This window comes from Jaculus jaculus, chromosome 18, assembly GCF_020740685.1.
Source record: "Jaculus jaculus isolate mJacJac1 chromosome 18, mJacJac1.mat.Y.cur, whole genome shotgun sequence".
NCBI classification, from domain to species: Eukaryota; Metazoa; Chordata; class Mammalia; order Rodentia; family Dipodidae; genus Jaculus; species Jaculus jaculus.
The window spans coordinates 30,155,220-30,180,208 of NC_059119.1; the positions used below are offsets into that span (position 1 = coordinate 30,155,220).

The window sequence follows — 24,989 nt, forward strand, 5'->3', positions numbered from 1 at the left end:
TTAGTGGCAGCTGGTGTACAATGTCCTCTGGGCTCTTCCAAGCCCTACAACTATGGATCTATACTACACCCCAACTTCCCACTCTAACATAAAGCAAGGGGAGGGGCTCCAAATCTGTCTCAAGAGTACATCCTGGGAAAAAAAGGGGTCGGTAGTCAGGAAGTAGACCAGAGAACTACGGTGCCCCTTCACCAGAAATGGGAACCTGCAAGGGCTTTGGAAGTACACCCGCATCCTACTTGACAATTTTCCTTTAACACACTTTCCGAATGCTTCATTCAATGACCTTGGTAAGAGGAAAACCACCCAGTCTTTCCAAGGCCTTGGACTCAAAGCTCACTCCCTTGCTACATGACCTTGGGCAAGTCCCTTTTCTTTCAGAATCTGGCTTCCTCATCATTTTCACTAGAATCCTTCATGAGCTTTTTTTAAAGATATTTTTTAAAATTTTTATTAGCATTTTCCATGATAAAATATTTTTTTGTCTGTTATTTATTTATTTGAGAGTGACAGACACAGAGAGAAGGATAGATAGAGAGAGGGGGGTGGGCGCGCCAGGGCTTCCAGCCACTGCAAACGAACTCCAGATGTGTGCACCCCCTTGTGCATCTGGCTAACGTGGGACCTGGGGAACCGAGCCTCGAACCGGGGTCCTTAGGCTTCACAGGCAAGCGCTTAACCACCAAGCCATCTCTCCAGCCCCTTCATGAACTTTTTTTGTGAAGGCAAAGGAGACCTGGAAGATGTACCCTGTAAGAGGCTCATTCACAATGAACGCTGCTGACATGGGGAGTCAGGCCCAGTGGGACAGTGAGGTGCCAGAGAAGGGACTCAAAGTGGATAAGGGGTCTCCCCACAGGAGCTGCGGGGCCAAGAGACAGGCGAAGGTCAGCCCAGCAACCAGGACCTGGGTCCCTAGGAGACAGTCCAGAGGGCTTTCTGGTAGATTCTGTAGTCGAGCAGTCCTCTCCGGGCCCTGGGTTATAGGAGCTCAACTTCTGCACCTGACACAGTCCTGCCAGGCCTGACTCAGGGGTCCTGGGACCTTCATCCCGTTCTCAACTTCAGATTATCCCCTGGAGTCTGCGGGGCACTTTAGTGTATCGGCCTTGCTTTCAATATCACTACTGGGATCGATGAGCAGAAGTGACGAAACAGACCGAACAGACGCAACAGTGTGCTGAAATACCCCATTACAATTTCCAATTATAATTATTTTCTTTTGCCCTAAGATGGCAGTCATCTTCTCTCCTCTCCCCTTCTCTCTTCCCTCAGCCCCCTTCTGACCGTCTTCTCTTCCCTTTACCCAGGACCTCCAATCAGGTGGCAGTGGTCCGGGCTGCGCACAGGGGAGCGGGAGGTAGCACGTCTGCATTCTCCTGGTCTACAGTCCCTGTGTCTTGTGTGCTTGTTCTCACGGCTCCGGCAACAAGTCCTGACTCTAGCGTCTTAATGCTGTGGGCAGTTAAAAACTGGAGCCAGGGCAGCAGAGGTCTCTTCTGTTAGTGGAATGCAGAACTTTGGAGTCTTATCTGCTTGGCTCCAACTCCAGAATCCCAGCCCATCTCTGCTGTGTAGCTTCATTCCCATGTGAGATGAAGTTTTTTTAATTTTTTTAATTTATTTTATTTATTTATTTATTTTTTTTAAAGCTCTCCTCACAGGGGTTTTAAGAATGGTCTGGCTGGTGGGTCTAGTACTGACTGTGAGAGGAAGCAATCTCCCACAGGCTTACAGTAAGGAGCAGGAAGGGCTTCCAGCCAAGGGGTGAAGTACTAGAAAAGCTGCCCTGAAGCTCAAATCCCACCTCTAGCAGTGTCTCAACTGGGTTAAAGTGGACATATTTGTAACTTTCTTATTTTAAATTTATTGCAAGAAGAGAGGGGGGGGGCAGAATATGAGTGAGAATAAGCATACCAGGGCTTCCAGCCACTGCACATGAACTTCAGACACATGCTCCACTTTGTGCATCTGGCTTTGCATGGATACTGGGGAATCAAACCCAGGCCCGTAGGCTTTGTAGGCAAGCACCTTAACCACTGAGCCATCTCTCCAGCCCTATAACTTCCTTCCTTCCTTCCTTCCTTCCTTCCTTCCTTCCTTCCTTCCTCCCTCCCTCCCTCCCTCCCTCCCTCCCTCCCTCCCTCCCTCCCTCCCTCCCTCCCTCCCTCCCTCCCTCCCTCCCTCCCTTCTTTCTTTCTTTCTTTCTTTCTTTCTTTCTTTCTTTTTTGAGACAGGGTCTTATGAATCCCCAGGCTGGCCTCAAACACACTATATAGCTAAAGATGACCTTGAACTTCTCATCCCCTGCCTTCACCTCCGGAGTGCTGGGATTAGAAAAGAGTGCCACTATGTGGTTCTAGGGAACAGAGCCTAGTGCTACGTGCGTGTCACACACGCACTTTATCAACTGAGCTACACGAAATCCCCGCCTTTAACTCTTTCAACCTCAGTTGCACTTCTAAAAACGGGTTTATAATGACAGTCCTAATATCAGTGTCATGAGGAGAGAGCGGAAGACGGTGTTCAAGTCCTTCGCACAAACCCTCCACAAACAGCGATCGTAAGACAAGCCCCTCCATCGGCTATCATCTGGGAGTTAGTTTTCCATCTGTGAAATCAGATAGCTGTGCTGGAGAGACTGGAAGCCTCTCCCCAACTCTAAATAAGACCCAAGCCTCTAGGAGACTGACTGGCTGGAGCGAGGGACGGCGCAGCACAGGTGTAACCTGCGCTCGCGCTCACTTCCCGGCAGATATTTTAGCCCCTAAAGTCTTTCACCCTTAAGTGGGGAGGGAAGGGTGCCAGGCTCAATGCCAGCTCTCAGCAGAGACCCAAGCGAGGCCCGCAATGCGCCAGGCTGGCAGGGGGAGGAGACGCGCGCGCAGCAGCCTAAGGGCACAAGTGTCCAGGCTCCCGATCCCCTTGGGCCTGATGGCGGCCCCGGGGCTCAGGGAGTGGGGGCGCTCTGTGGACGCCCACTACCACTCGTGCTGCCTGGGCATCACTCACCGTCCAGTCATCGCACGGTCCAAAAGCCACACCGGCAGCGCGGTCCCTCAGCTTGCGGCAGAGCTGCGCCTGCAAGGGGAACAGAGCGCCCGCGCTTGCAGCCGGCCTCTGCAGCGCCCGAGTCGGGCCCGCCCGGGACACGCCCCTCCCCGTGGAGACACGCCCCTCCGGCCCCGGACACGCCCCTCCCAGCCGGGACACGCCCCTCCAGCCCTGGACACGCCCCTCCCGGCCGGGACACGCCCCCTGCTTCTCATTGGCCAATAGCTCGCCCTCCCTCCCTGGTTATTGGCTGGCCACCTGGGGCTGCGGGGAAAGGTTGGGACTTCTGCCTTGGGCTGGATGCTTCTCCCCAGCACCTCCGGGCGCATCCTTGGCCCTGAAGGGCGCCCCAGGAGGCGCAGGGACAGCAGCCCGACTGGGCCACATGGGGGGCCGGGTCTGGGGGAGCCTTGGGCGGTGTAGACTCTGGGGGTCAACAAAAGCCTCTGGTAGCTTCTGTGCGTTTCCTGGGGCTCTGGGTGTGTGTGTGTGTGTGTGTGTGTGTGTGTGTGTGTGTGTGTGTGTGTGTGTGTGTGTCTCTGTGTGTGTGTTCGTTCATCACTAATGGCCATCGAGGGAGGGGAAAGGGAATAGACAGCCCAAGAGAGAAATCTGGGAACATTTGTTATTTGTTGTTGAGTTGGCCCCAGCATGGAGAGGCGTGGCATCTCAGAAAGCTACGCCGTTTAAGAAATTAAGATGGGGAATAAAAGAAATGTAGCTTCCTCACCGCCTCCTGGGCTCAGATCTGGATGCACAGAGGCTAAGAGAGGTAAAACCATAGGCCATCAAGGGAGCCAGGAGCAACTGGGTGTTGCCCGTGGTGTGGGTCTGGCCGGACTGGGGGCAAGACTGCGGGCAAGCTTTGTAGTTAGTTTCTGTTTCATCTCACCATTGCCTTCTAAGTCTGACCTCTTTGCCAGCATGCCAACATAAATCTTAGCTTCCTCCTCTTCTCAGGGTCACAGGGCCATCCATGCTAGTGTGGAATGTGTATCCTCTTAAGAATGTGCCTGTGATCACAGATTAAAAAAAAACAACAACACAGGCCTGGGGGCCGAGTCCGTGGGCCTCTGGACCCAACAGTGGACTAACGATGCTCAGTCGTGTGTACTAGATTATGATATAAAATATGTTCATTACTGTGGACCATAGTGATAAAAAAGTGAAAACACCCATTTAAATCAATCTTAACAATTCTGTCATGCTTTTCCTTACCTTTTTTTGTTTTTGTTTTTTAAAATTATTTATTTATTTATTTGAGAGTGACAGACACAGAGAGAAAGACAGATAGAGGGAGAGACAGAGAATGGGCGCGCCAGGGCTTCCAGCCTCTGCAAACAAACTCCAGACGCATGCGCCCCTTGTGCATCTGGCTAACGTGGGACCTGGGGAACCGAGCCTTGAACCGGGGTCCTTAGGCTTCACAGGCAAGTGCTTAACTGCTAAGCCATCTCTCCAGCCCCCTTTTTGGGTTTTTGAGGTAGGGTCTCTCCCTCTGTATCCCAGGCTGACCTGGAATTCACTCTGTGTTCTCAAGGTGGCCTCGAACTCATGGCGATCCTACCTCTGCCTCTCGAGTGCTGAGATTAAAGGCATGTGCCTCTGTACCTGGGTTCTAATTTTGCTTTAAAGCTACAAGTGGTCCTCATATGCACTTCTGGACAGAGACAGGAAAAAGTGTGCGAGAGAGAATTAAAAACAAACAAACACAGATGTCTCCCTTACTTTCCTGTCTCAAATATGGATGCAATATGAGGTGGCCCCAGTTCGTAGCTCTGACACATGCCCATGCGCTGAAGTAGCAGATCATTAAGGTAAAAGTCTTGGTCTTCAGTGCCGTCTTAGAGGTCCTGTACCATGCCTTCAATAAGACTGCTTAGAGACATCACGGCATACTACATGTGACACATAAACCAACGTTTGCTAAGCCCTTCCCAGTAGATCATGCCTCCTTTCTTTCCTCTCGGCCCCTCCCCTTCTACCTGTCCTCTGTCTGCCTTGGTCTCACGGTCTCCATCTCTCAGCCTTTACACTTGCTATTGCTTGGCCAAGACGACTTTTCCCCAGGTAACCTTGCAGGCTCACATCCTTCAGGCCTTGACTCAGAGGACCTTCCCTTTCAGGTGCTCCCTGGCCCCTAGCATGCCCCACCCACTCACACCCCTCCCCCCCTTACCTCATCTCTCATCTCTGGTGCTGCCTGTACTCTAGATTCTGACTCCACCCATAGTGTCCTAGTGTTTGATCAGTACTTGATGTGAGATTCGTTTTCACCTTTCTTTTCTTTTCTTTTCCTCCCTCCCCCCTTCCTTCCTTCCTTCCTTCCTTCCTTCCTTTCTTCCTTTTTTTTTTTTTTGCCAGTTCCAGGGCAGAAAACAGACTCAGGGAGGCCTCTAGCCCCATCCCAGGTGACACTTGACTCATGTAGAAGAGCTGCAGTTTGCTCCCCTGGCCTCATATAGTGAGGCTGTGTTTGTGTCACCACCAGGAATGAGAGTAGAATGTTCTCTGTATCTAACTCAGCCTGGCTCTCATGGGTTGGGGATCTCACAGAAGGCTGTGGGCGACCCTCAAGGAGGCCTTGAAAAAGCATGCAGGGAGAGCCCATCTTGGGCAGTCCATTCTCAGATCATTCCAGCCTCCGTGTGTTTGGGAAATGTCATGCTTTTCTTAGCAGTCAGACTGGTTTGTAAAACCCATTTCAAGACAAACAGCTTGGTGGTGCACACCTTTAATCCCAGAGCTCGGGAGGCAGAAGTAGGAGGTTCACTGTGAGTTCAAGGCCACCCTGAGACTACATAATGAATTCCAGGTCAGCCTGAGTGAGACCCTACCTTGAGAAACAAACAAACAAACAAACAAAAAAAAGAGTACCCACGTAAGCCAGATGCACAAGGTGGCACCATGACATATATATCTGAGTTTATTTGTGGTAGTTAGAGGTTCTGGCACACCCGTTCTTTCTCTCTCTCTGCTTCATTCTCTCTAAATAAATAAATAAATAATCTTTAAAAAAAAACCCAAATGGAAACACTCCTGACCCTCTGATTCACTAATGAGCCACAAAGAAAGGATTTGGGTTTGATTTGCAAGTGGGGAGCTGAGAGGAGTCACGAGCACTGATAAAAGCTACCGGGTGTGGTCCAAGGGGAGGCGCCATCCAGGCTGCTCTGCTTGGCTTTGCCTGGAGGTGTCTTGGCACCAAGTGCTGCTTCAAGGTGATGGAGGATCACGTTCCTCTTTCTGGGACACGGAGCATGGACTACTAAGGTGTGATTTAGATTCATGAGTTTTAATGTAAATAATTCCCTCCCTCTTTCCCTTCCTTCTTTCCTTCCTCCTTCTTTATCATCATTGCCATCTTTATTTATTTATTTATTTTTTTAGATAGGGTCTCATGTATCTCAGGCTGGTCTCAACTTCTTATGTAGCAGAGGATGACTTGACCTTCTAACTCCAGCCATCCACCACCAAGTCCTGCTCTGAGGATCATTTCCAAGGCCATCCCCATCCTGTCGAAAGTGGGCTTTTGAACTACCATCACTCAGCGATTTCCCAAGGCCTTTCATGGAAGGCCTTATGTGGCTGGTCCTTCCCTATCTCCAGCGTAAGAGTCGGAACAAGTGGCTTTCTTGAGGCATTTTTTTAAAAAAGTCATTGTGATTGCAACAGGACATTATTTAGAGGGCAATTGGATGGTCGCAGTGAATCATAGGACTCCTCCTATGCTGGCGGCTTGGGCACACTCCAGAGCTGAGGGCACCTGTGGCATGCAGCAAACCGTGTGAGGATTGGCCCTCCTTTCCTGTGTCAAATGATCTCCATGAGCTCTACAAGCTAACGTGTGGATTACGACTCTGTGTTACTATAAGGAACCCTCAACCCATACTAGAGCCAGGCTATTGGTGGGAGAACACAGAGTCTTCTAGGAGGGAGGAGGCTGGCTTTAAAAGGTAACATAGCTAAGCATTGCTTCTGCAACTTCCTGGTGAGGGGGAGTGTTCCATTTAGCCATGAGGAAGGGGACGTCTGTGTAAGCAACATCTGCTCCAGTGTGAGGATGAAGTCTGAAGTCGGCTGCAATCTCACAGCAGAGGAAAGCTGATAGGCTGCTTGCCAAGAGCCAAAAGCTTTCCCTTTAACCTTTTCTTCTCCTTATTTTCCTAATATCTGGAAATGAAGATTATTTCTTGGAAGGGGGAGGTTTCATCCAGTAGCGTAAACCTGAAGGCTGGGAAGGACGTCTCTGCTTTCTGGGGCTCCCCAAGCATCTGTACCCATGCCAACTGCGCTACCTCCCTGCAGAGCCTCACTTCCCCTCTCCTTCAGCCTTGGGCGCCTTGAGGGGCTCCAGCAATGTGAAGCTGCCAGAAACTGAGGGTCGTCGCTAGTAGATGTCAGAGCTGTTATGGCTTGATGCCTCCGTAAGAATAAAGATGGCTCGGCAGGAGAGAAAGCTTGCCCTGTAAGCAGGAGTGCCTGGGAAGGTCTGAATTTGACATGTATCAACTATGTAAAAAAAAAGCCAAGTATGGCCTTGCACGCCTGTATCTCCAATCCTATGGGGGAGAGGAGACAAGAGGATTGTGTGACTCACTGCTCAGATGGTCTGACAGAAAAAACAAACAAACAACAACCTGGCTCCGTCTCAAGGAAACAACATGGCAGAGCAATGGAAGAGGACACCTGTCATTCTCCTCTGGCCTCTGTATAAGTGCCCACAGGGCACCTGCATCTGCATACACACCTATGTACACTGTACTTACACACACACACACACACACAATATGGCGGTGCAACACTGTGCAACACGCCGCCTCTCCCACCAATCTCTAATGTAAGCTGTATCACAAAGTGCTGGTGTCCTTCCACGCCTTGGTTCCCCCAGCAAGCAGCCAGGCTGCTGAGCCCCCAGACGGAGTCAGGCTGGACAGAATGCAGAGAGGAGGCTTCGCAGAAGAACAAAGCTCCTCACACAAGACTGCCCAAAGGGGATGGGTGCGTCCTCCACAGAGACCGTGGGAGCCAGGATCCCTATGAATGGTGGGCTGTGGCCCCGGAGCTGAAGCGACAAGGGCTTTCCCTTCCAGCCAGGATGTGAAGCAGCCACAGGAAGTGGAATCCTCCCAGAGGGAAAAGACGAGAAGCTGAAGCCGGGACAGAGCACAGAGCCCTCATACAAACGAGGAGGGGCCCCTGGTGTCTGACAACGTAGAGCAAAAGGGGCCCGCAGACCAGCTACTTCCAAGGAATGCAAACCATTCTGCCATGCAGGGCAGACAGCCCCCAAACCCAGGGCTTGACCTGTATGGCGCGCGCGTGTGTGTGTGTGTGTGTGTGTGTGTGTGTGTGTGTGTGTGTGTGAATTCAGTTGACATTAGAACTGTGGCAGAAGTAGACTGAGCAACACATTCATTGGGGTTTGCCGGAGGACCAGCACCAGCAGGGTATGGGTATAGCCAGTGCTCTGCGTACACGTGGCTTCCACATTCATGGGTTCTTACAACCGCAGTGAAACATATTCTGGAGAAACGTTGTGACTGTTCTGAGCACTATTTCCATCACTATCCCCTAAGCCATGCTATATAGGAGTGATTGACATAGCAGTTAAGTTGTATTGGGAACTAAATGGCTCCTAGAGAGAAGTGAAGTAGATAGGATGTATGTAGATTACATGGACTTGAGCGTCTGCGGATTTCGGTATCCACAGGGGCCTGAAACCAGTCCTCAAGTGAGTGGCTCAGGTGCCTGTGGCAATCTTAAGTCCAAAGCAGGCTCCAGCAGGCTGGAGATTTGGGTAAATTTTGATGCTACAGCGTTGAGTTGAAGTCTGCAGGTGGGTAAGCTCTAAACACTGGCCGGCGGCTTTTAGCATTGAGGGAGAATTGCCTCCCCTGTTCCCAAATCCTCAATCTTTCCTCTAAAGTCATCAACTAATAAGGTTACCTTTCTTAGTCAAAGGTTACTGATTTATATACTGATCTCACTTAAAAAAATATTTTTACTATGGCATCTTGACCAATGTTTTTGATCAAACAGCTCCAACTGGGCCCAGAGTTTGGCTAAGCTGCTACTGGAAATCAGTCACTCTAGGCTGTAGTTTCAGTGTCATCAATAGTTCATATAGTCTCATGGCCCTGTAGGGGCAGATTTATTTGTGGAATGTGACTCCATAGCAGGGCAGCTCAAGATTTCTTAGGCGGGAGCCTGCTTCTTTTCCTGGTATTTCATGGCTTACGTTCCTCAAGCTGACCTTAAACTCTGAGCCCTCCTGCCTCAGTTTCCTGAGTCTGGGATTCAGCTGGGATTACACAGCTGAAATTTCAGTTTTTTTAAAATATATTTTTATTTATTTGCAAGGAGAGAGAGAGGTGAGGGGAGGTAGGGAAAAAATTCATGGGCCAGGTCCTCCAGCTGTTGCAAATGAACTCCAGTGGCGTGAGCCACTTCGTTCATCTGGTTTTGTGTGGGCTTGTGGGTCATTAAGCTTTGTAAGAAAGACCCTTAACTTATGAGCCATCTCTCCAGTCCTATTGTGTGCTTTTTAAGAATTATTTTTATTTATTTATAAAATATAGAAAGAGAGAGAGAGAGAGAAAGTATGGGCACACCAGGGCCTTCTGCTACTGTAAATGAACTGCAGATGCATGTGGCACTTTGTACATCTGGCTTTACTTGGGTACCGAGGAATTGAACCCAGGCTGTCAGATGTTGTAAGCAAGCACCTTTAATGGCTGAACCATCTCTCCAGCCCTAAAATTTCCTGTTTAATATACTGGTGTAACCTATGGCAATTTTTCTAAATATTGTTTATTTATTTGAGAGAAAGAGACAAATAGAGATAGAGAGGCAAACACATATCTCTATATCTATCTCAATATCTATCTATCTATCTATCTATCTATCTATCTATCTATCTATCTATCTGGAGAGAGAGAGTGGGTGTGCCAGGGCCTGTAGCCACTGCAAATAAACTCCAGACACATGCACTACCTTGTGCATCTGACTTATGTGAGTTCTGGGGAATTGAACCTGGGTCCTTAGGCTTCTCATGCAAGCACCTTAACTGCTAAGCCATCTCTTTATCCCCCTATAGCAATTTTTGAGAACTTTTGCTCCCTTGGCCTAATGAGTCTATAGTAGGGGCTGGCAAATATTTTCTGTAAAAGGTAGATAATTACTTTCATATTTGCAGGGCACACCATCCCTTCCACTTAATCAAAAGCAGCCATAGACAATGTGTAAATGAATGGATGCTATTGTGAACAATAAAGCTTTATTTACAACAGAGGACGTGATTTGGTCCATTGGTGAAAGGAAGACTTTGTGGCCACATCAAACTTTTCCTATGTGCCAAACCTGCTGAAGGGGCAGATAAAATAAACTGGGTTAGGATTATTTTAGCTGTGATAATTGAAAAAGAAAATCAAACAAAAGAACTTTATTATCTCGCCGAATGGAAAGCCCAGGAACAAGTAGTCTCAGGTTGGTATAGTCAGTGTCTCAAGGTTATCTCCTAGGACCTGTGTTCTGTCTTAGCTGTCCACCGTCGCCACCTGTATCATTTTGGTGTAGTGACCCCTGCTGTTTGGCGATGGCTTCTGCAGACATTTCCACAATTGGAAAAGGGAGGGCATCCTGCAGCGAGGCTCCAGTTAATCCTGAGAAAATCTTTGCCAGAAATTTTCCATCACTATCGCCGGCCAGAGCTAGGGATGGTGCCCTGCAGAGGATAGACTTGCTGGGGAAGTACATGTGTGGCCAAAGAGTGGGGGTGTGGGGCTGTGGGAGGGGCAGTGCAACTTCAGACTCCCACTGCAGCGAGGGGCAGTGGTGTCCCCGGGACATGTCATCCCAGCCAGGGAGGAGGTCATGGCTGGAGCTCATGCTGTGATCAGCAGGCAGAGAGTCAGGAGAAGAGGGAGGATCACGGGGAGATCTCTGCCTCTCTGCCTCTCTGCAGAGCAACGTAAAAGTAATTGGTGAATGAGGCTTAGGGAGAAACCCTGCTAGGCAGACGCTGTATGACCAGGGGCACAGCAAGCCGCTCAAACCAGAGAAACAGGAACTGAAAATGCCCATGGAGAAATGAGGAACAGCTCCTGGGGTTTGGGGCCAAGCTAATGGGGGAAGGGTTACCTGCCAGCTCTGGGCATAGGAGCAAGGGGTCTTGGGGATGTGCGTGTGGCTGTTGTCTCTGTCCACGGCCTCTAGAGACCCTAGGCATTGGAGGCCACCTCTTACATGCATGGGGAGTGTGGGTGGGGAGAACCCTGGTGAGACCAAGATTTTTATCCCAGGCTTGGAGGTGGCAGGAAGATGCCCCAGGGAGTACTTAGTGCAGTGGGTTCCCACTCGCTGGTTTGGGGGTGGGCACCGGTTTCCAGGCTCCAGCCTTGAGCGGCACATGGAAGCTCATGCTGGGGCATGTGGCCCCTGGTCCCGCTTGTTGGGGTGTGTTCAGAGTGGCATAACTGAAAAGGCCACAGCTACTTTGAACAGTCTGAAGACCGAATGGAATTCTGCGATTGTCGGCAGTGGAATATCCCAGAGCCACAGCCAAAACTATCTTAGGACATCTTTAGTTTCCTGAATATTGACTGATCACCCACCTCTGTGTTTGGCCTAACACCTCTTTTTCTTTCCTTTTTAAAAATTTTTTTGGGTTTATTTTTATTTATTTATTTGAGAGCGACAGACAGAGAAAGAGGCGGGGGGGGGGGGGGAGAGAATGGGCGCACCAGGGCTTCCAGCCACTGCAGACAAATTCCAGATGCGTGCATCCCCTTGTGCATCTGGCTAACGTGGGTCCTGGGGAATCGAGCCTTGAACCGGGGTCCTTAGGCTTCGCCGGCAAGTGCTTAACCGCTAAGCCACCTCTCCAGCCCCTAACACCTCTTTTTGCTCCCTCTGGTTTGAAGCTGTGCTTTGTGTTCACAGGTTAAAGGAGAAGATGGGTAAACAGTCCAAACTTGCTCTGTGTGCTCATGGCATGCCTGGTGCCACCCGAGCTGGCCTCCCCGTCCTCTCACCCTGCCAACCCTCTCCTGTCCTTTTCCATCTTTCCGCTAGGAAGAAAAGAAAAAGGAAAAAAGAAAAAAGAGAGCCTGGATGACTTAACTGGTAGGGAGAGGATCTACGAATGACTGAATGTGTCTACCTGTGAGATACATCTCTTAAAGTGTTACTAGTCCCCAGGGTGATGGTGCTAGGAAGGAGGGCCCTTTGGAAAGTGGTTGGGTCATCAACACAGCTCCCCCCACCCTCAAACACTCCTGTGAGAAAAGACACAAGACAGATCGTCTCTTTCTCTCATGGAGCCCACAAGCAGGCCATGGACAGGAAGCAGGCCCTCACCGGAAGCCCACCATGCTGGTACCTCTGTCCTTGGACTGCCCGAGCTGCGCTGTTTTAAGTATATGCTGTTCACAGAGGCCCAAGCTAGACTAGGACATCAGGTCAAAATTCTCAGGATGAGAGGAGGAGATGTTGAGCCACCCAAGAGAGGGCACCTATGACAGACGACAGAAACAATTCCACGCGGGTCTAGCTTGGTGAGCCGGGGAGTCCATTGAGGTTGCTCATGGGAACATGGGTGAGAGATTTCTTAGAGAGACACTATGACTCAAGGGCAGCTCCATCATCGAAAGGCCACCCTAGCATGGGTGACAACCCAGGAAAGGTACCTCCCTGAGATTCCAGTTGCAGACAGCAGCCCCTGACAGCACCCCAATTGTTCCTGGCCTTGTGTGTCTCCTAGCTTTCTGACCTTCTGAGCCTTGTTGGTCTCCTCATGTCCTTGAGTCTTAGGTGCCCCAACTGCTCCCTGTAGGAGGCTCGGTTTCAGGGCACAGAAAATAGCTAGGCAACTGGAAGGAAGCCCGGGTGAGCGGCTGAAGCCATGTGGCAGGAGAAGTCTGTGGCCAGCCTCAGCTTTTGGTCTCTGGCTGGCATTCGCTGTCACCTCTTCCACACGGCTCTGGACACAAAGAGGAAGCCAAACCCCACTAACCCCCATTGCTTTCAGCTGCCAGCCAGGGTACGAGTGACTAAGTTCTCATGTTTTGGATTCCCATCCTAAAGTGGGACTGTAATTAGGTCAGTCCTTCCAGACGGTGAGGACTGGAGACAAAATACGCTCAGGGCTTGGTCCTATTACCTGATATTGTCCTTGCTGCACACCTCTTGCTACTGCACATCGTCAAACCTTCGTTTGGTGTGGAAAACACACCGCCTGCTTCAGGCTCTGATGAGATTCACCACAATGCCCAGGTCCCAAGGCAGACTCTGGTGGGTCTAATAAGAATCCCGGTTTTGAAGCTCAGCCCCATATCTCTCTTCCTTGATTTGCTGCTGCCCAAATTCATCATTCTGTCTCCTGCCGGCCACACTTAACACCCCTCTATGGGTCTCAGCTTCAGCAATGTATGGGAAACCTGGTCTACACAGCGAGTGCTTAAGAAATATTTGCTGAGTTCAGTGGCTCCAGGCCTTAGCAGGCTAGTCTCTAAGTTTGCCTGGTGTGCTGGTTTAACATAAAGGAACATGGGCCACTCAGGAAAGAGGAACTAACACTTGGGTCTGCAAATATCTCTCACCCAGTTTCCAGGAAACTGGAAACTGAAGTGGTAGTGGGCTGGGCGGAACCCCACCCCTCTGGGGCCATGTGCAGCTTTGAGCAGAAACAGCTGTTTAGGGCCAAATGAGTCATTAAAGGCAGTGCCTATTGGCTTTATTTATCTGCTCTTTAAAAGAACAACTTGATTCGAGGCATCCTTATCTGTGAGCTGGTAAACATTCCCTTGGAAAAGTTTCCTGTATCTTCCCAAGGAAAATATCTACTTCCCAGGCTGTCTTAGGACAGGACATAAATTTCCCAGAAGTTTACACTATACCTATTGAAAAAGCCACACAGCTCATATCTCATGCCGATGGGGCGCTTGCTCTGCAGCATGAGCACATGCTGTGCATTTGGAGGCTCAGAGCTGACAGGACCCTGGGGTCCCAGGGGCGGTGGAGCCAGTGGTACCACATTCCTGGCCTCCTGACTTCCAGAATGTCATTCTGTCTATGCAGCTGTCTCACTCTCTCTTCCCACTGAATTGAAACTTGGCTTCTCAAAAGTCCTATCTGCCCTGTGCAAAGATCCTGACTTACATCTTTCTCTTGTCTTCTTAAAAAAATATTTTATATTTATTTATTTGACAGAGAGAAGGAGAGAGAGAGGGAGAATGGGTGCGCCAGGGCCTCCAGCCACTGCAAACAAACTCCAGATGGGTGCGCCCCCTTGTGCATCTGGCTAACATGGGTCCTGGGGAATTGAACCTGGGTCCTTTGGCTTTGCACGCAAATGCCTTAATGGCTAAGCCATCTCTCCCTTCTCTCTTTTCTTGATGATGATATTTGGCTGTTTAGGGATGCCCTGTGGGGAAAGCCTCTGTCCCACCACCAGGGGTAGTCCTTCTTTACCCCCTGAGAATATCTCCTTTTCTCCAATTCCAGGCTTTCAAACACAGCTGACAGTCCACCGGCGGGCGGCAGCTGCACCCAGGGCTTTGAAAGGAAGCTGACAGCTGGGTCAGTGAGCCTGTGCAGATCCAGCTTGAGATTTTGTGCACACAAGAGGTTTTCCTGTTTGGATATGCCAAAGGGTATGCTTCCTTGAGAGGAGGGGTAGAAGAACCCTTGGATAAAAGGGCCAAGTTCTTTCGAAGACAGACATGCCATTGGCTGGGCTAAAGCAGCAGATCGGACTTGATAGGAGTCACTTGCAGCCTACAGAGACAGCTGCAGGCCAGAGAGCTGACCAAGAAGGAAGCAAATGGTCTCTGAGCAGCTACAGGTACTTGTGCCCTGGGGTGGGGAGATTTCAGGGTGGAGGGACCCTGTGAGAATATCTTTTTTTATATAGTCATATTTAACCCTCAGCCATTCTCTGAGAGAGCTGCTGTTATTAGCCCCTCCTCACCACTGGGGAAGCAAAGGCTCAGAGGAGCTCTGTCCACGAAGATGTGACGAGCAGGCATGGGGCTCAAGCCTGAGCTCCTGTGTACCTGTGGCGAGCATCCTCATCACGGGCTCCATTTCCTCACGATCACAGCAGAGAATAAATTAGGAGCTGGCTGGAGAGATGGCTTAGTGGTTAAGGTGCTTGCCTGCAAAGCCAAAGGACCCAGGTTCGATTTCCCAGGACCCCCGTAAGCCCGATGCACAAGATGGCAGTTCATTTGCAGAGGCTGGAGGCCCTGGTGTACTCATTCTCTCTCACATACACATATAAATAAATTTAATATTCAAAAAGAAAATAAGGAGCTGGAGAGATGGCTTAGTAGTTAAGTGCTTGCCTGTGAAGCCTAAAGACCCTGGTTCAAGGCTCGATTCCCCAGGATCCATGTAAGCCGGATGCACAAGGTGGTGCATGCGTCTGGAGTTCGTTTGCATTGGCTGGAGGCTCTGATGCACCTATTTTTTCTCTCTCTCTCTTCCCTGCCTCTTTCTCTCTTTGTCTGTTGCTCTCGAATGAAAATAAACAAACACATTTTTTTTTTAAAAAAAGAAAATAAATTAGGAGCACTTCTTCTGGACTCAGAGTGGTTGGGGGGACCCTCTCTCCCTGGCAAAACAACTACTTACCATAGTGGGTTTAAGGCAGAACAGAAAGACAGGAGAATTCTTGTTACTGGGAAGGAAAGTTTGAGAAAGGAAAGAGGTCTGGTGTAGGGGGTCAGGAAACTTCAGGCTCTGTGACAACGCTAAAATCACTAAGGCCGTTCGTGTTTTCCTACAGATGCCAAAGGCAGTAAGTAGACCCTGCTGACTTAGGGCGTGGCGACCTGTGTCCTTGAGCACTTGTCTTCCATAAAGCCACAGGTTGCGACTGTGTCTCGAAGGATGATTCTTCAACGTTTAACCCTGTGACAAACTCCAGTCCTTGGACAATTGTCAAAAGAAAAAAGAAGTGGGTGGCGGGTTGGAGAGGTGGCTCAGCAGTTAAGTGTGGAAGCCGGAGGACCCCAGGGGAGACCTGGGGCAGGCACTGGAGAAGCATAGGGGAGCCGAGCGTCTGTCCATGTCTCCGAGGACAAGCTCACACCTTGGAGGAAGCTGTGACTGTGAGTCAGTGAAGTCTCTGGAAAGTGTTGCAAGGGCAGACAGCCAATGGAGAAATGCTCCTCTAGAAAAATCTTCTCACAATGGCATGAAAGCAGGAGGGAGAAAGGGTTCTGCGGGAGTGGGGTAGAGATAGGAAGGCAATGGGATTGAGTGAGCTCTTAGCTTGTTGCATACAGGCATCCAGTTGCCAAACCTTCTAAAATTGGGGAAAGAAAGAAACCCTCTCAGTTTCAGAAAGAACAGTGAAGAAAGGTTGCCAATATTGTAACCATGACTCACTACCTTAGTTCCTCTTGGTTCCACTTAGGGAAACTCTGGGGAAAAAAATCCCCAGGGGCTTACTGTGCCCCAGCTTCATCCCTTCCCTTTTCTTTTTTCTTTTTTTAATTTTATTTGAGAGCGACAGACACAGAGAGAAAGACAGATAGAGGGAGAGAGAGAGAGAATGGGCGCGCCAGGGCCTCCAGCCACTGCAAACGAACTCCAGACGCGTGCGCCCCCTTGTGCATCTGGCTAACGTGGGACCTGGGGAACCGAGCCTCGAACCGGGGTACTTAGGCTTCACAGGCAAGCGCTTAACCGCTAAGCCATCTCCCCAGCCCCCTTCCCTTTTCTTGAAACAAGGTCTCATGTAGCCCAGCCTGGCCTCGAATTCATTATATAGCCAAGTGACCTTGAACTTGTGATCCTCTTATCTCTACCTCTGCAGTGTTGGAATTGCAGTCCTGTGTCATCACGTCTGGTTGTATGTTTTTTTTTTTTTTTTTTTAAATTTTTTATTTATTTATTTGAGAGAGACAGAGACAGAGAGAAAGACAGATAGAGGGAGAGAGAGAGAATGGGCGCGCCAGGGCTTCCAGCCTCTGCAAACGAACTCCAGACGCGTGTGCCCCCTTGTGCATCTGGCTAACGTGGGACCTGGGGAACCAAGCCTCGAACCGGGGTCCTTAGGCTTCACAGGCAAGCGCTTAACCGCTAAGCCATCTCTCCAGCCCCTGGTTGTATGTTTTGCTAGAGATTGAGCCCAGGGTTTTGTACACGCTAGGCAAGCCCTCTACCAACAGAGCTCATCCCCAGCAATCCCTGCCCCCTCTTCTAAAGCGCTCTCATCCTATAAGAGCACGCTGCTGTGTTCTGTATGTTCCCCAACCCTGTTTATTCCTGTATTCTTGCACCTAATTCTAATGGACTGAATTGTGGGTAGAAAGGGCTTCAAAGAAAGCCTTTACCTGTCAGAGGAAAGGCACTACCTGGACTGCCCCAAGGGGGATCAAGGGGAGAAGACATGGTAGGCCAACCTTGTAAGAGTGGAGGGTAGAGGCAGCCATTTGCCCCTGCCCCTCCACGCTGGAGGTGTTGTTTCCCCTTTGCTTCATCATCTGCTAAGATAGGCCTTGATTACTTGCCTACTTGTGCCCCTGTGTGAATTCTCCCTCAGGAGCATGGGGACAAAGACAGTAGCTGGTGTCAGGATCAGGGGGAATGTGAGCTTGAGGGGTATCTCCACATATGAAACATTGTCATTGTAAAGTCATTTGTGTGCAACTCTCCCTTTGGAGAAGCCCATACCTACGTCTTGGGTGTGGACTTCCCTTGTTGTGTGTGTGTGTGTGTGTGTGTGTGTGTGTGTTGCTCTCTCTCTCTAAATGTCTGTACTTCAATCTGAAGAGTGAGCTATCCCTGTCTCTGTTTAATAAACACACTAACTTTGTGCCACTCTGATTTGCCCCGAAAATCTTATTTATTTATTTGAGAGTGACAGATAAAGAAATAGGGAGAGGGAGAGGGAGAGGGAGAGGGAGGGAGGGAGGGAAGGAGGGAGAGAGAGAGAGAGAGAGAGAGAGAGAGAGAGAGGGAGAGATGGGTGCATCCAGGCCTCCAGCCATAGCAAATGCGTTCCAGATGCATGCACCCCCTTGTGCATCTGACTTACGTGGGTCCTGGGGAATCAAGCCTCGAACTGGGGCCCGTAGGCTTCACAGGCAAGCGTTTAACTGCTAAGCCATCTCTCTAGCCCTGGCTTACGTGGGTACTGGGGAAATCAAGCCTTGAACTGGGATCCTTAGGCTTCACAGGCAAGTGCTTAACCACTAAGCCATCTCTCCAGCCCCTCTTTTCTTCAGTGTAGTCAAGGATCTGACCGTACTAGAGTAGAGATCCTTCATGGAGGGAACTCCTTAGGCTACTGGTAACAGTGCTGGGCTGTATCCAGCCTCCCCCTCCCCAACCTTGCCCCCCACCCACACACTGTGGAGCACATGCTTAAATGTCTAAAATGAGGTTGGAGAGATGGCTCAGAGGTTAAATGTGTTTGTTGGAAAAGCCTGATGGCCTTGGTTTGATTCCTCAATATCTGCATGAAGCTAGATGAACAAAGTGGCACATGCATCTGGAGTTCATTTGTTTAGTTTTATGTATTTATTTGAGAGTGACAGACAGAGAAAGAGGCAGAGAGAGAGAGAGAGAGAGAGAGAGAGAGAGAGAGAGAGAGAGAGAGAATGGGCGCGCCAGGGCCTCCAGCCACTGCAAATGAACTCCAGATGCATGCACCCCCTTGTGCATCTGACTTACGTGGGTCCTGGGGAATCAAGCCTCGAACTGGGGCCCGTAGGCTTCACAGGCAAGCGTTTAACTGCTAAGCCATCTCTCTAGCCCTGGAGTTCATTTGTATTGGCAGGAGGCCCTGGTGTGTCCATTCTCTCTTTTGTGCACATACATACACTTCTCCCCAACTCTGTTTACAAATACATCAATAATACAGTCTAACAAATAAAAAGTTGGACAGGAATGTCTGTGGGTATCTTCAACCTGATTTATAAAGTGTTAGCTAAAAATAAAGGACACTTTGAAGGTACGTCAATAGGAGTTATGGGGTCAGCCTCACTTTCTTCTGAACCTCCACTTACATCCAGGGAGCTCTGCTCCAGGCCTGGCAGGCTTCCCAAATGGATGCCCTTCTAACCCTTGCTCATCTCATCTCCAGGGCCGAGGCTCCACACAGGGAAGGGCAAGCCACAGCCACAGAAGGCTGTTGCCGCTTTTGTCTACCTAGTTAGCGGAGGAACAGCTGATCCCATCCTGGCTGCCGACTCCTGGGTGACAGAGCAGAGGGTTTCTTTCGGAAGATCGAGCCCAGAGCTCAGCCTCAGAATGAGCTTGTTTTGAACAGCATGTGCCGAGTTGTGATCAAAAACCAAATCATACAGACAAATCTTGGGAAGAGCAGGTATGAGTGCTTATGACTGGTGGCAAAGCAACAGAAGGCTGAACTTCACTAGAAAACCAAAAACCTGGACAGTCAAGAAGATGTCAGATGTCGGCTGGCTCTGACAGCTGGGAGGACTTGGGAAAGTGTTAAGCTGCACTGACCAAAGGCCAGCCAGGACAGGGCAAGTGGCTGGCAGGCTCAGAAACAGTTCCCACCTGCACGCAGACCCTCAATCCATTTTGCGCAAACATCTCTTCTGCCGCGGAAGATCCCCGCTGGTTTGGACCGTGGGGGCAGCATTCAGCGCCAGACCCATGACAGCTCCCCACTGCTCATTTCCAACACTGTCATAGGCCATGCTGAAATTTGTACCACAACGAGCATTCTCCTTCTCCGCACTGTGACGAGCACACTCTACTTCTCTACCTCACTTCTGGGAGCAAGGGGACAGGCCCCCTCTCCATATATAACCCTTAGGAATCTGCCTTTCTCCCCCTGCTTTGGGCATCAAGGTTTCCTGTGACGAATCAGGAGGCTGCCTTCCCTGACAGCAGTCTTATGAACCAAGTTCACAATTTGGAAGTAAAAGCTACATTGCAAATCCTCCACCGAGAACTATGTGGTTCAAATATCTGTTTTCATCCTGGGCTAGCTTCTCCTTCTGTCTACCTTGTCTGTCTGCACGCTGTCCTCCCTCCTCCCCTCCTTTCTGTTTTGAACAAACCATTTATCACTCACTCCACTTGCTCGGTGTCTAAGTGTGGCTGAGCCACTTCTCTGTGCTGTGTGGCTACCTGGGGCCTGGCCTACATACAGGGAGTGGACATTGCACCCTGGACATTGCTATCACTGTCATGGGCTCTCAGCTTCTTTGGTTTGCATCATCTGCTTGGAATCTAGCAGGTGGGGATGCAGGGAGTGCTCAGCAATGCTCTTCTGTCCTGCCTTTCTTGACAATGAATACAGTGCAGCCTTGCCTCCCTGCGGGCCGTTGAAAATCCTCCTGCTTAGCGCAGGTTGAGAACACTGCACACCGCCCGCCCGGCCTTTCTCACCCCGAGGGTCGGCAACCTCTCCCCACCCAACCCCTGCTCTGAGCCATCAAGCTCAGGACTCAGGACCACCTCCATTCTCCTCGAGACACTCTAGTGGCCAAGGAACCCCTGGGCTCCAGTGCTGGGAGGCAGAATGGGGCCCTTGCTGAAAGCCAGACTCATTGCCAGGAGCCAGGTACACCCACTGCTTTTGGCAGGGCAAATGTCTCTGTCCCTTTGGGGTTGAGACAGCGGGGACCCATCGCCTTGTAGGGAGTGCAGGAATGGTCTCTCTTCCCGCCCAAGGCCAGCAAGAAGGAGCCTTGCGCTTGTTCCAAGCTGCGCGAACCTCAGCTGTGCCATTCTGGAGATGCTGAAGCGCTGCTGACTTGGCGACACCACCTGGTGGCCGCCCTGGAGTCATCTGGAGTCCAGGAGGAGCTGACCTGCAGGGCCACCCATGTCTGTGCACGCCCAGCTGAGTTGCTCAGAACAGGTCGGAGGCCATGAGTGAGGACAAGAGGAGAGGGGACTGGGCGGGGGGGATGATGGGCGTGGTGTCCGAGGTAGTTTCTTCTTCTGCGTCACTGTCCACGTGGTCCAGACCTTCCGCGAGGGAAGGGATGATCCGGACCGCGCTGTCTTCAAAGTGCACCTGCTTCTTCTTGGCCAGGGAGTCGGGCGGCTCCAGCGTCAGCTCCAGCACGGTGCTTGGGGGGTGCAGGGCACTGGGCTTCTTGGTCCCCTTCAGGATGCTCTTCATGTGAATGAAGAGTGAGCTGGGCCCCTCCTTCAGGGCCCCGTGGAAGGTGTAGGTTTGCTCAGTGTCCCCGGAGCCCGTGGAGCTCACGGCGCTGCTGGAGGGGTCCGTGTACCGCTCTGGGGGGCACCGCTCCTTGGGGGCAGCCTTGCCCTTCTTCCTTTTGCTCAGCAGGAAGTAGGCCAGGCCAGTGATGATGAGCATGGAGCCTGGAAGAGAGCTGGGAGGTCAGAGGACTGTACAGATATGTCCCGGAGACAAACCGGGGCCTGTGGAAGCCTGTCTCTCCACAGGGTCACTGTGTCCCTCCTCCACGGTCACACAGCACTCACAGAAAGCGGTATTACCTGGGCTGAGAGGTACAAGAAAGGCCGGTGCTGTGTGAAGCCTCACCCCGCCTGTTAGCCGGGGGGGTAGGCCTATCCTAAGCACTGAGGAAAGGCTCTGTCACCCTCTCTGAGGTCCTTTGTGGTCTCTTACGTACCAGGCTCCTTCTTAGGGACAGTAGGCTCTGCTGCTTCCTGCCTGACTCCTGTCACCACACCCAGCTTCTCTCTCTCTCAAGGCCACTTGTTGGGGAAAAGCATTTAATAACTTTGATGGGCCTGCACTCTATTGTGGACATTGAATTTACTGGTCTTCTTGTTATGCCCAGATATGGGGAGATTCCCCCTAACTTCACCGCTCTGCTCTCCTTCAGTGAATTGAGGGAGATGCGCATCTCTCTGGGTGGGGTGACATTGCATTCAGTGACACAGAGGAAGCTGCCCCTGGGTCCGAGGTTTCTGTGGACGAGCCTTGGTCTCCTGCAAGGAGTGCAGCAGCCTATTCAGAGGAAGCCGGGAAGGTGGCTGTTGATGCCCACCAGTGCCAAGGCCTCCTGTGTCTCCCTCTCCATGGGGCAGGATGGGTGGCTCACTCTAGCTAGGGGTCGGGGCAGGGCCCTCTTCTGAGCTCTTCTGTAGAGGTCCTGGTACACATGCCAAAGAAATGGCAGGAGAGTGAGGCAGGCCCTTGAAGCAGCCTGGGTCTGCTTCTCAGATGGGTTCTGAGGAGGTGGGCGCATCGCTTATAGGTAGGGAGGAGTGAGAAAGAGGGGCTTAGCCAAGTAGGTCAGGGACGGAAATGCAGAGGCAAGGCCATTGAATCTGTGGCCTGCCCTGCAGAGCACTGTGGAGTAGAAGACAGGGCCACGAAGCTCTTTTGTGGACCCACAAGGGGCGCTTTTCCTAACCAGGCTGCGGAGTTTAAAGCCGGATGGGCAGGCGCTGTGGAGACATGGAAGAGTCTGGGCATAGTCACAACCTTCAAAAGTCGTCAGTGAGGGATGGAGAGATGGCTTAGCAGTTAAGGCACTTGTCTGCGAAACCTAAGGACCCAGGTTCGACTCCCCAGTACCTATGTAAGCCAGATGCCCATGTAAGCCAGATGCCCATGGTGGCGCACGGTACAGGAGTTCGTTTGGCCAGGGTCCAGCTGATCAGGGATCCTCGAGGTGGCTGAGAGTGGCTAGAGGCCCTGGCATGCCCATTCTCTCTCTCTCTTTTTCTGTCTGCCTCTCTCTCTCAAAAAAGTAAAAATAAATAAAAATAAAGTATACAAAAAAGTGGTCAGTGAGAGGGGACCCCAGGATCCCTTCAAGGCACAGCCTCTGGATGGCTGTGCAGAAAGAATGGGCACACTCTCAGGGTGTGTCCGCCAGTTGGTTGGAAAGGGGCGTGTCTGTCTGACAGTCGCTCACGCTTCCATGCAGAGTCCAAGGGGTCCTGGCGAGCCTCTGGCAACAGGACTGATTTCTCGGCTTATAGCCCACATGCCCAGGGCCTGCCCATCTCCACTACCCCTGGTGCTCCTACCTGGAATGGTCACATGCCAGACCAGGACAGGGTGGAGGAAACAGGCTACTGAGAGCAGCATATAGGCCAGGAACTTCTGGAAGCAACCCAGCCAGCGGGTCTTCTCCTTCGCTCTGTGTGCCAGGGAGCCTGGCCGACACCTGTGAGAGGGGACGGGAGGTTTGTGGGTCAGGAGGAAGCTTCCTGCAAAAGTCCCGGCCACCTGGAGGGGGCCTCAAACCGAGCTCTGCCGTGCAGGTGACCTCAGGGTTGGGTCCTCGCTGAGCACCCGGGGCTGGAGTCACAGAAGCCTGGGAGTCCGCGCTGTGGGTGCCACGGTTAGCGGGCTTGTTGGAGCCACTCTATAGCATCCACAATTTAAATAAAATGCTTCCCTACCCTTTTATCTTTGGCCAAGAGGGAAAGAAAGTTAACAGAAGGCTCAGGGCCCTCTGGAAAGTACAGGGGAGCAGAGAAGGATTAGGCCTTACATAGAGGGCCTGGCATCTGGGTCAGCTGGCTGGTATCCGGCTGCATCCCTCCCCGCTGAACGCTTAGTCTAGGCACAGGGCAGAAGTGACCAGGAAAGGCTTTCCTAACTGGCACCCTCTGAGAAGATTCCTTCAGGGATACTGGCCACAGGAGGACAGTGTCTGCCTTTTCACCCTCCATGCTCCAAATTGACACCACAAAGATCCCTGCTCAGGTGTGCCCTGGCCAAGCTAGTGGAAGGGAAATAACATGGGTAGAAGCGCCCAGGGCCTTGCTGAATGCGGCTCACTGCTGCCCTCTGGTGTCCATTCCTTCAGCGTGCGCGTGATCGCATGCATGCGTGTGTGTGTGTGTGTGTGTGTGTGTGTGTGTGTGTGTGTGTGTTCTCACAGCACAACACGTTCGTTCACATTCAAGATTCCTCCTCCACTGCAGTGTCAAGGACCCTTTGGAGAAGAATTCATAAGGAAGGGGGACAGGCTGCTGTCTGAGGGCTGAGTCTGGGAGGTAGCCAAACTGGAAATGTGCTGGGTAGTTGGATCCGAGAGGTTTGACTCTCGCTGACCACTTTAGGGAACTATCTGGGCTCTGAGAGAAGGATGGATGAGCTCTGGGTCAAGCGGACGATACCTATCTGTGGTGGTTTGATTCAGGTGTCCCCAATAAACCTAGGTGTTCTGGATGCTAGGTTCCCCAGCTGATGATGGAGATTTGGGAATTAACGCCTCCTGGCGGCAGTGTACTGTTGGGGGCGGGCTTATGGGTGTTCTACCCAGCTCCCCCTTGCCAGCGTTTGGCACACCCTCCTGTTCCTGTTGTCTACCTGATGTGGGACAGGGGGTGATGTCCACCCTCTGCTCATGCCATCATTTTTTCCCCTGCCATCGTGGAGCTTCCCCTCGAGCCTATAAACCAAAATAAACCTCTTTTTTTTCCCTCCCACATGCTGTTCTTACTTGGGCGAGTTCTACCAGCAATGCGAACCGGACGGCAACACTGTCATGCCCTGAACACTGGCTGGGCAGCAGTGGGGCCTGTGGCCAGAGGCTCATGGCTGCACCTGTCGCTGAGAGCTGCTCCCTCCAAGCCGAGCTGAGCCTCCCGCAGGTTCCCACCCTGATGTGGATGTTGACGTTCCTAGGGAGTCTGGATCTGGGTGTCCCTGATGGATGTGTGTGTATGAGTGAGCGTGTGTGTGTGTGTGTGTGTGTGTATGTGTAGGTTTGTTGCCCTGGCTGAGAACAGACTGATGGAGGCACCCCCAGGCTGAGGTTTGCTGTACCTTAGAGAACCAGATCAGTGGTTTTGGGAGCAGGGTACTCCAAGCTGTGGCCCGCCCGCCGAGTGAGGCCCCTGGGGTGTGAGGGGTGTGCCGGGGGGACGGGCCACTTCTGGGGACTACTCACTTGCAGCAGATGGACAGAAGCTGAGCCACAAAGTAGGCCCCTTCACACACGGAGATGGCGGCCCCTGTGATCCTGTGGGCAGAG

The 24,989-nt window shown here is 51.4% G+C and overlaps 2 protein-coding genes across 4 annotated transcripts in view; both read right to left on the bottom strand.

The window, feature by feature from the left end:
• The window catches only part of Rassf4 (Ras association domain family member 4), a 45,919-nt gene extending 42,780 nt beyond the window's left edge, over positions 1 to 3,139 (bottom strand). For both annotated transcript variants that reach the window (XM_045137451.1, XM_004658057.2), the window contains exon 1: positions 3,013 to 3,139. The gene's annotated coding sequence lies outside the window, so the exon portion shown is untranslated. The remainder of the gene's footprint in view (positions 1 to 3,012) is intronic.
• A 15,812-nt stretch (positions 3,140 to 18,951) lies between these two features.
• The window catches only part of Tmem72 (transmembrane protein 72), a 39,540-nt gene continuing 33,502 nt past the window's right edge, over positions 18,952 to 24,989 (bottom strand). For both annotated transcript variants that reach the window (XM_004658058.2, XM_045137549.1), the window contains exons 3-5: positions 24,906 to 24,977; positions 23,029 to 23,168; positions 18,952 to 21,381 (exon numbers count right to left, since the gene is read on the bottom strand). In XM_004658058.2, the coding sequence (XP_004658115.2) occupies positions 20,900 to 21,381; positions 23,029 to 23,168; positions 24,906 to 24,977 (694 nt within the window). In that variant the 3' untranslated portion in view covers positions 18,952 to 20,899. The remainder of the gene's footprint in view (positions 21,382 to 23,028; positions 23,169 to 24,905; positions 24,978 to 24,989) is intronic.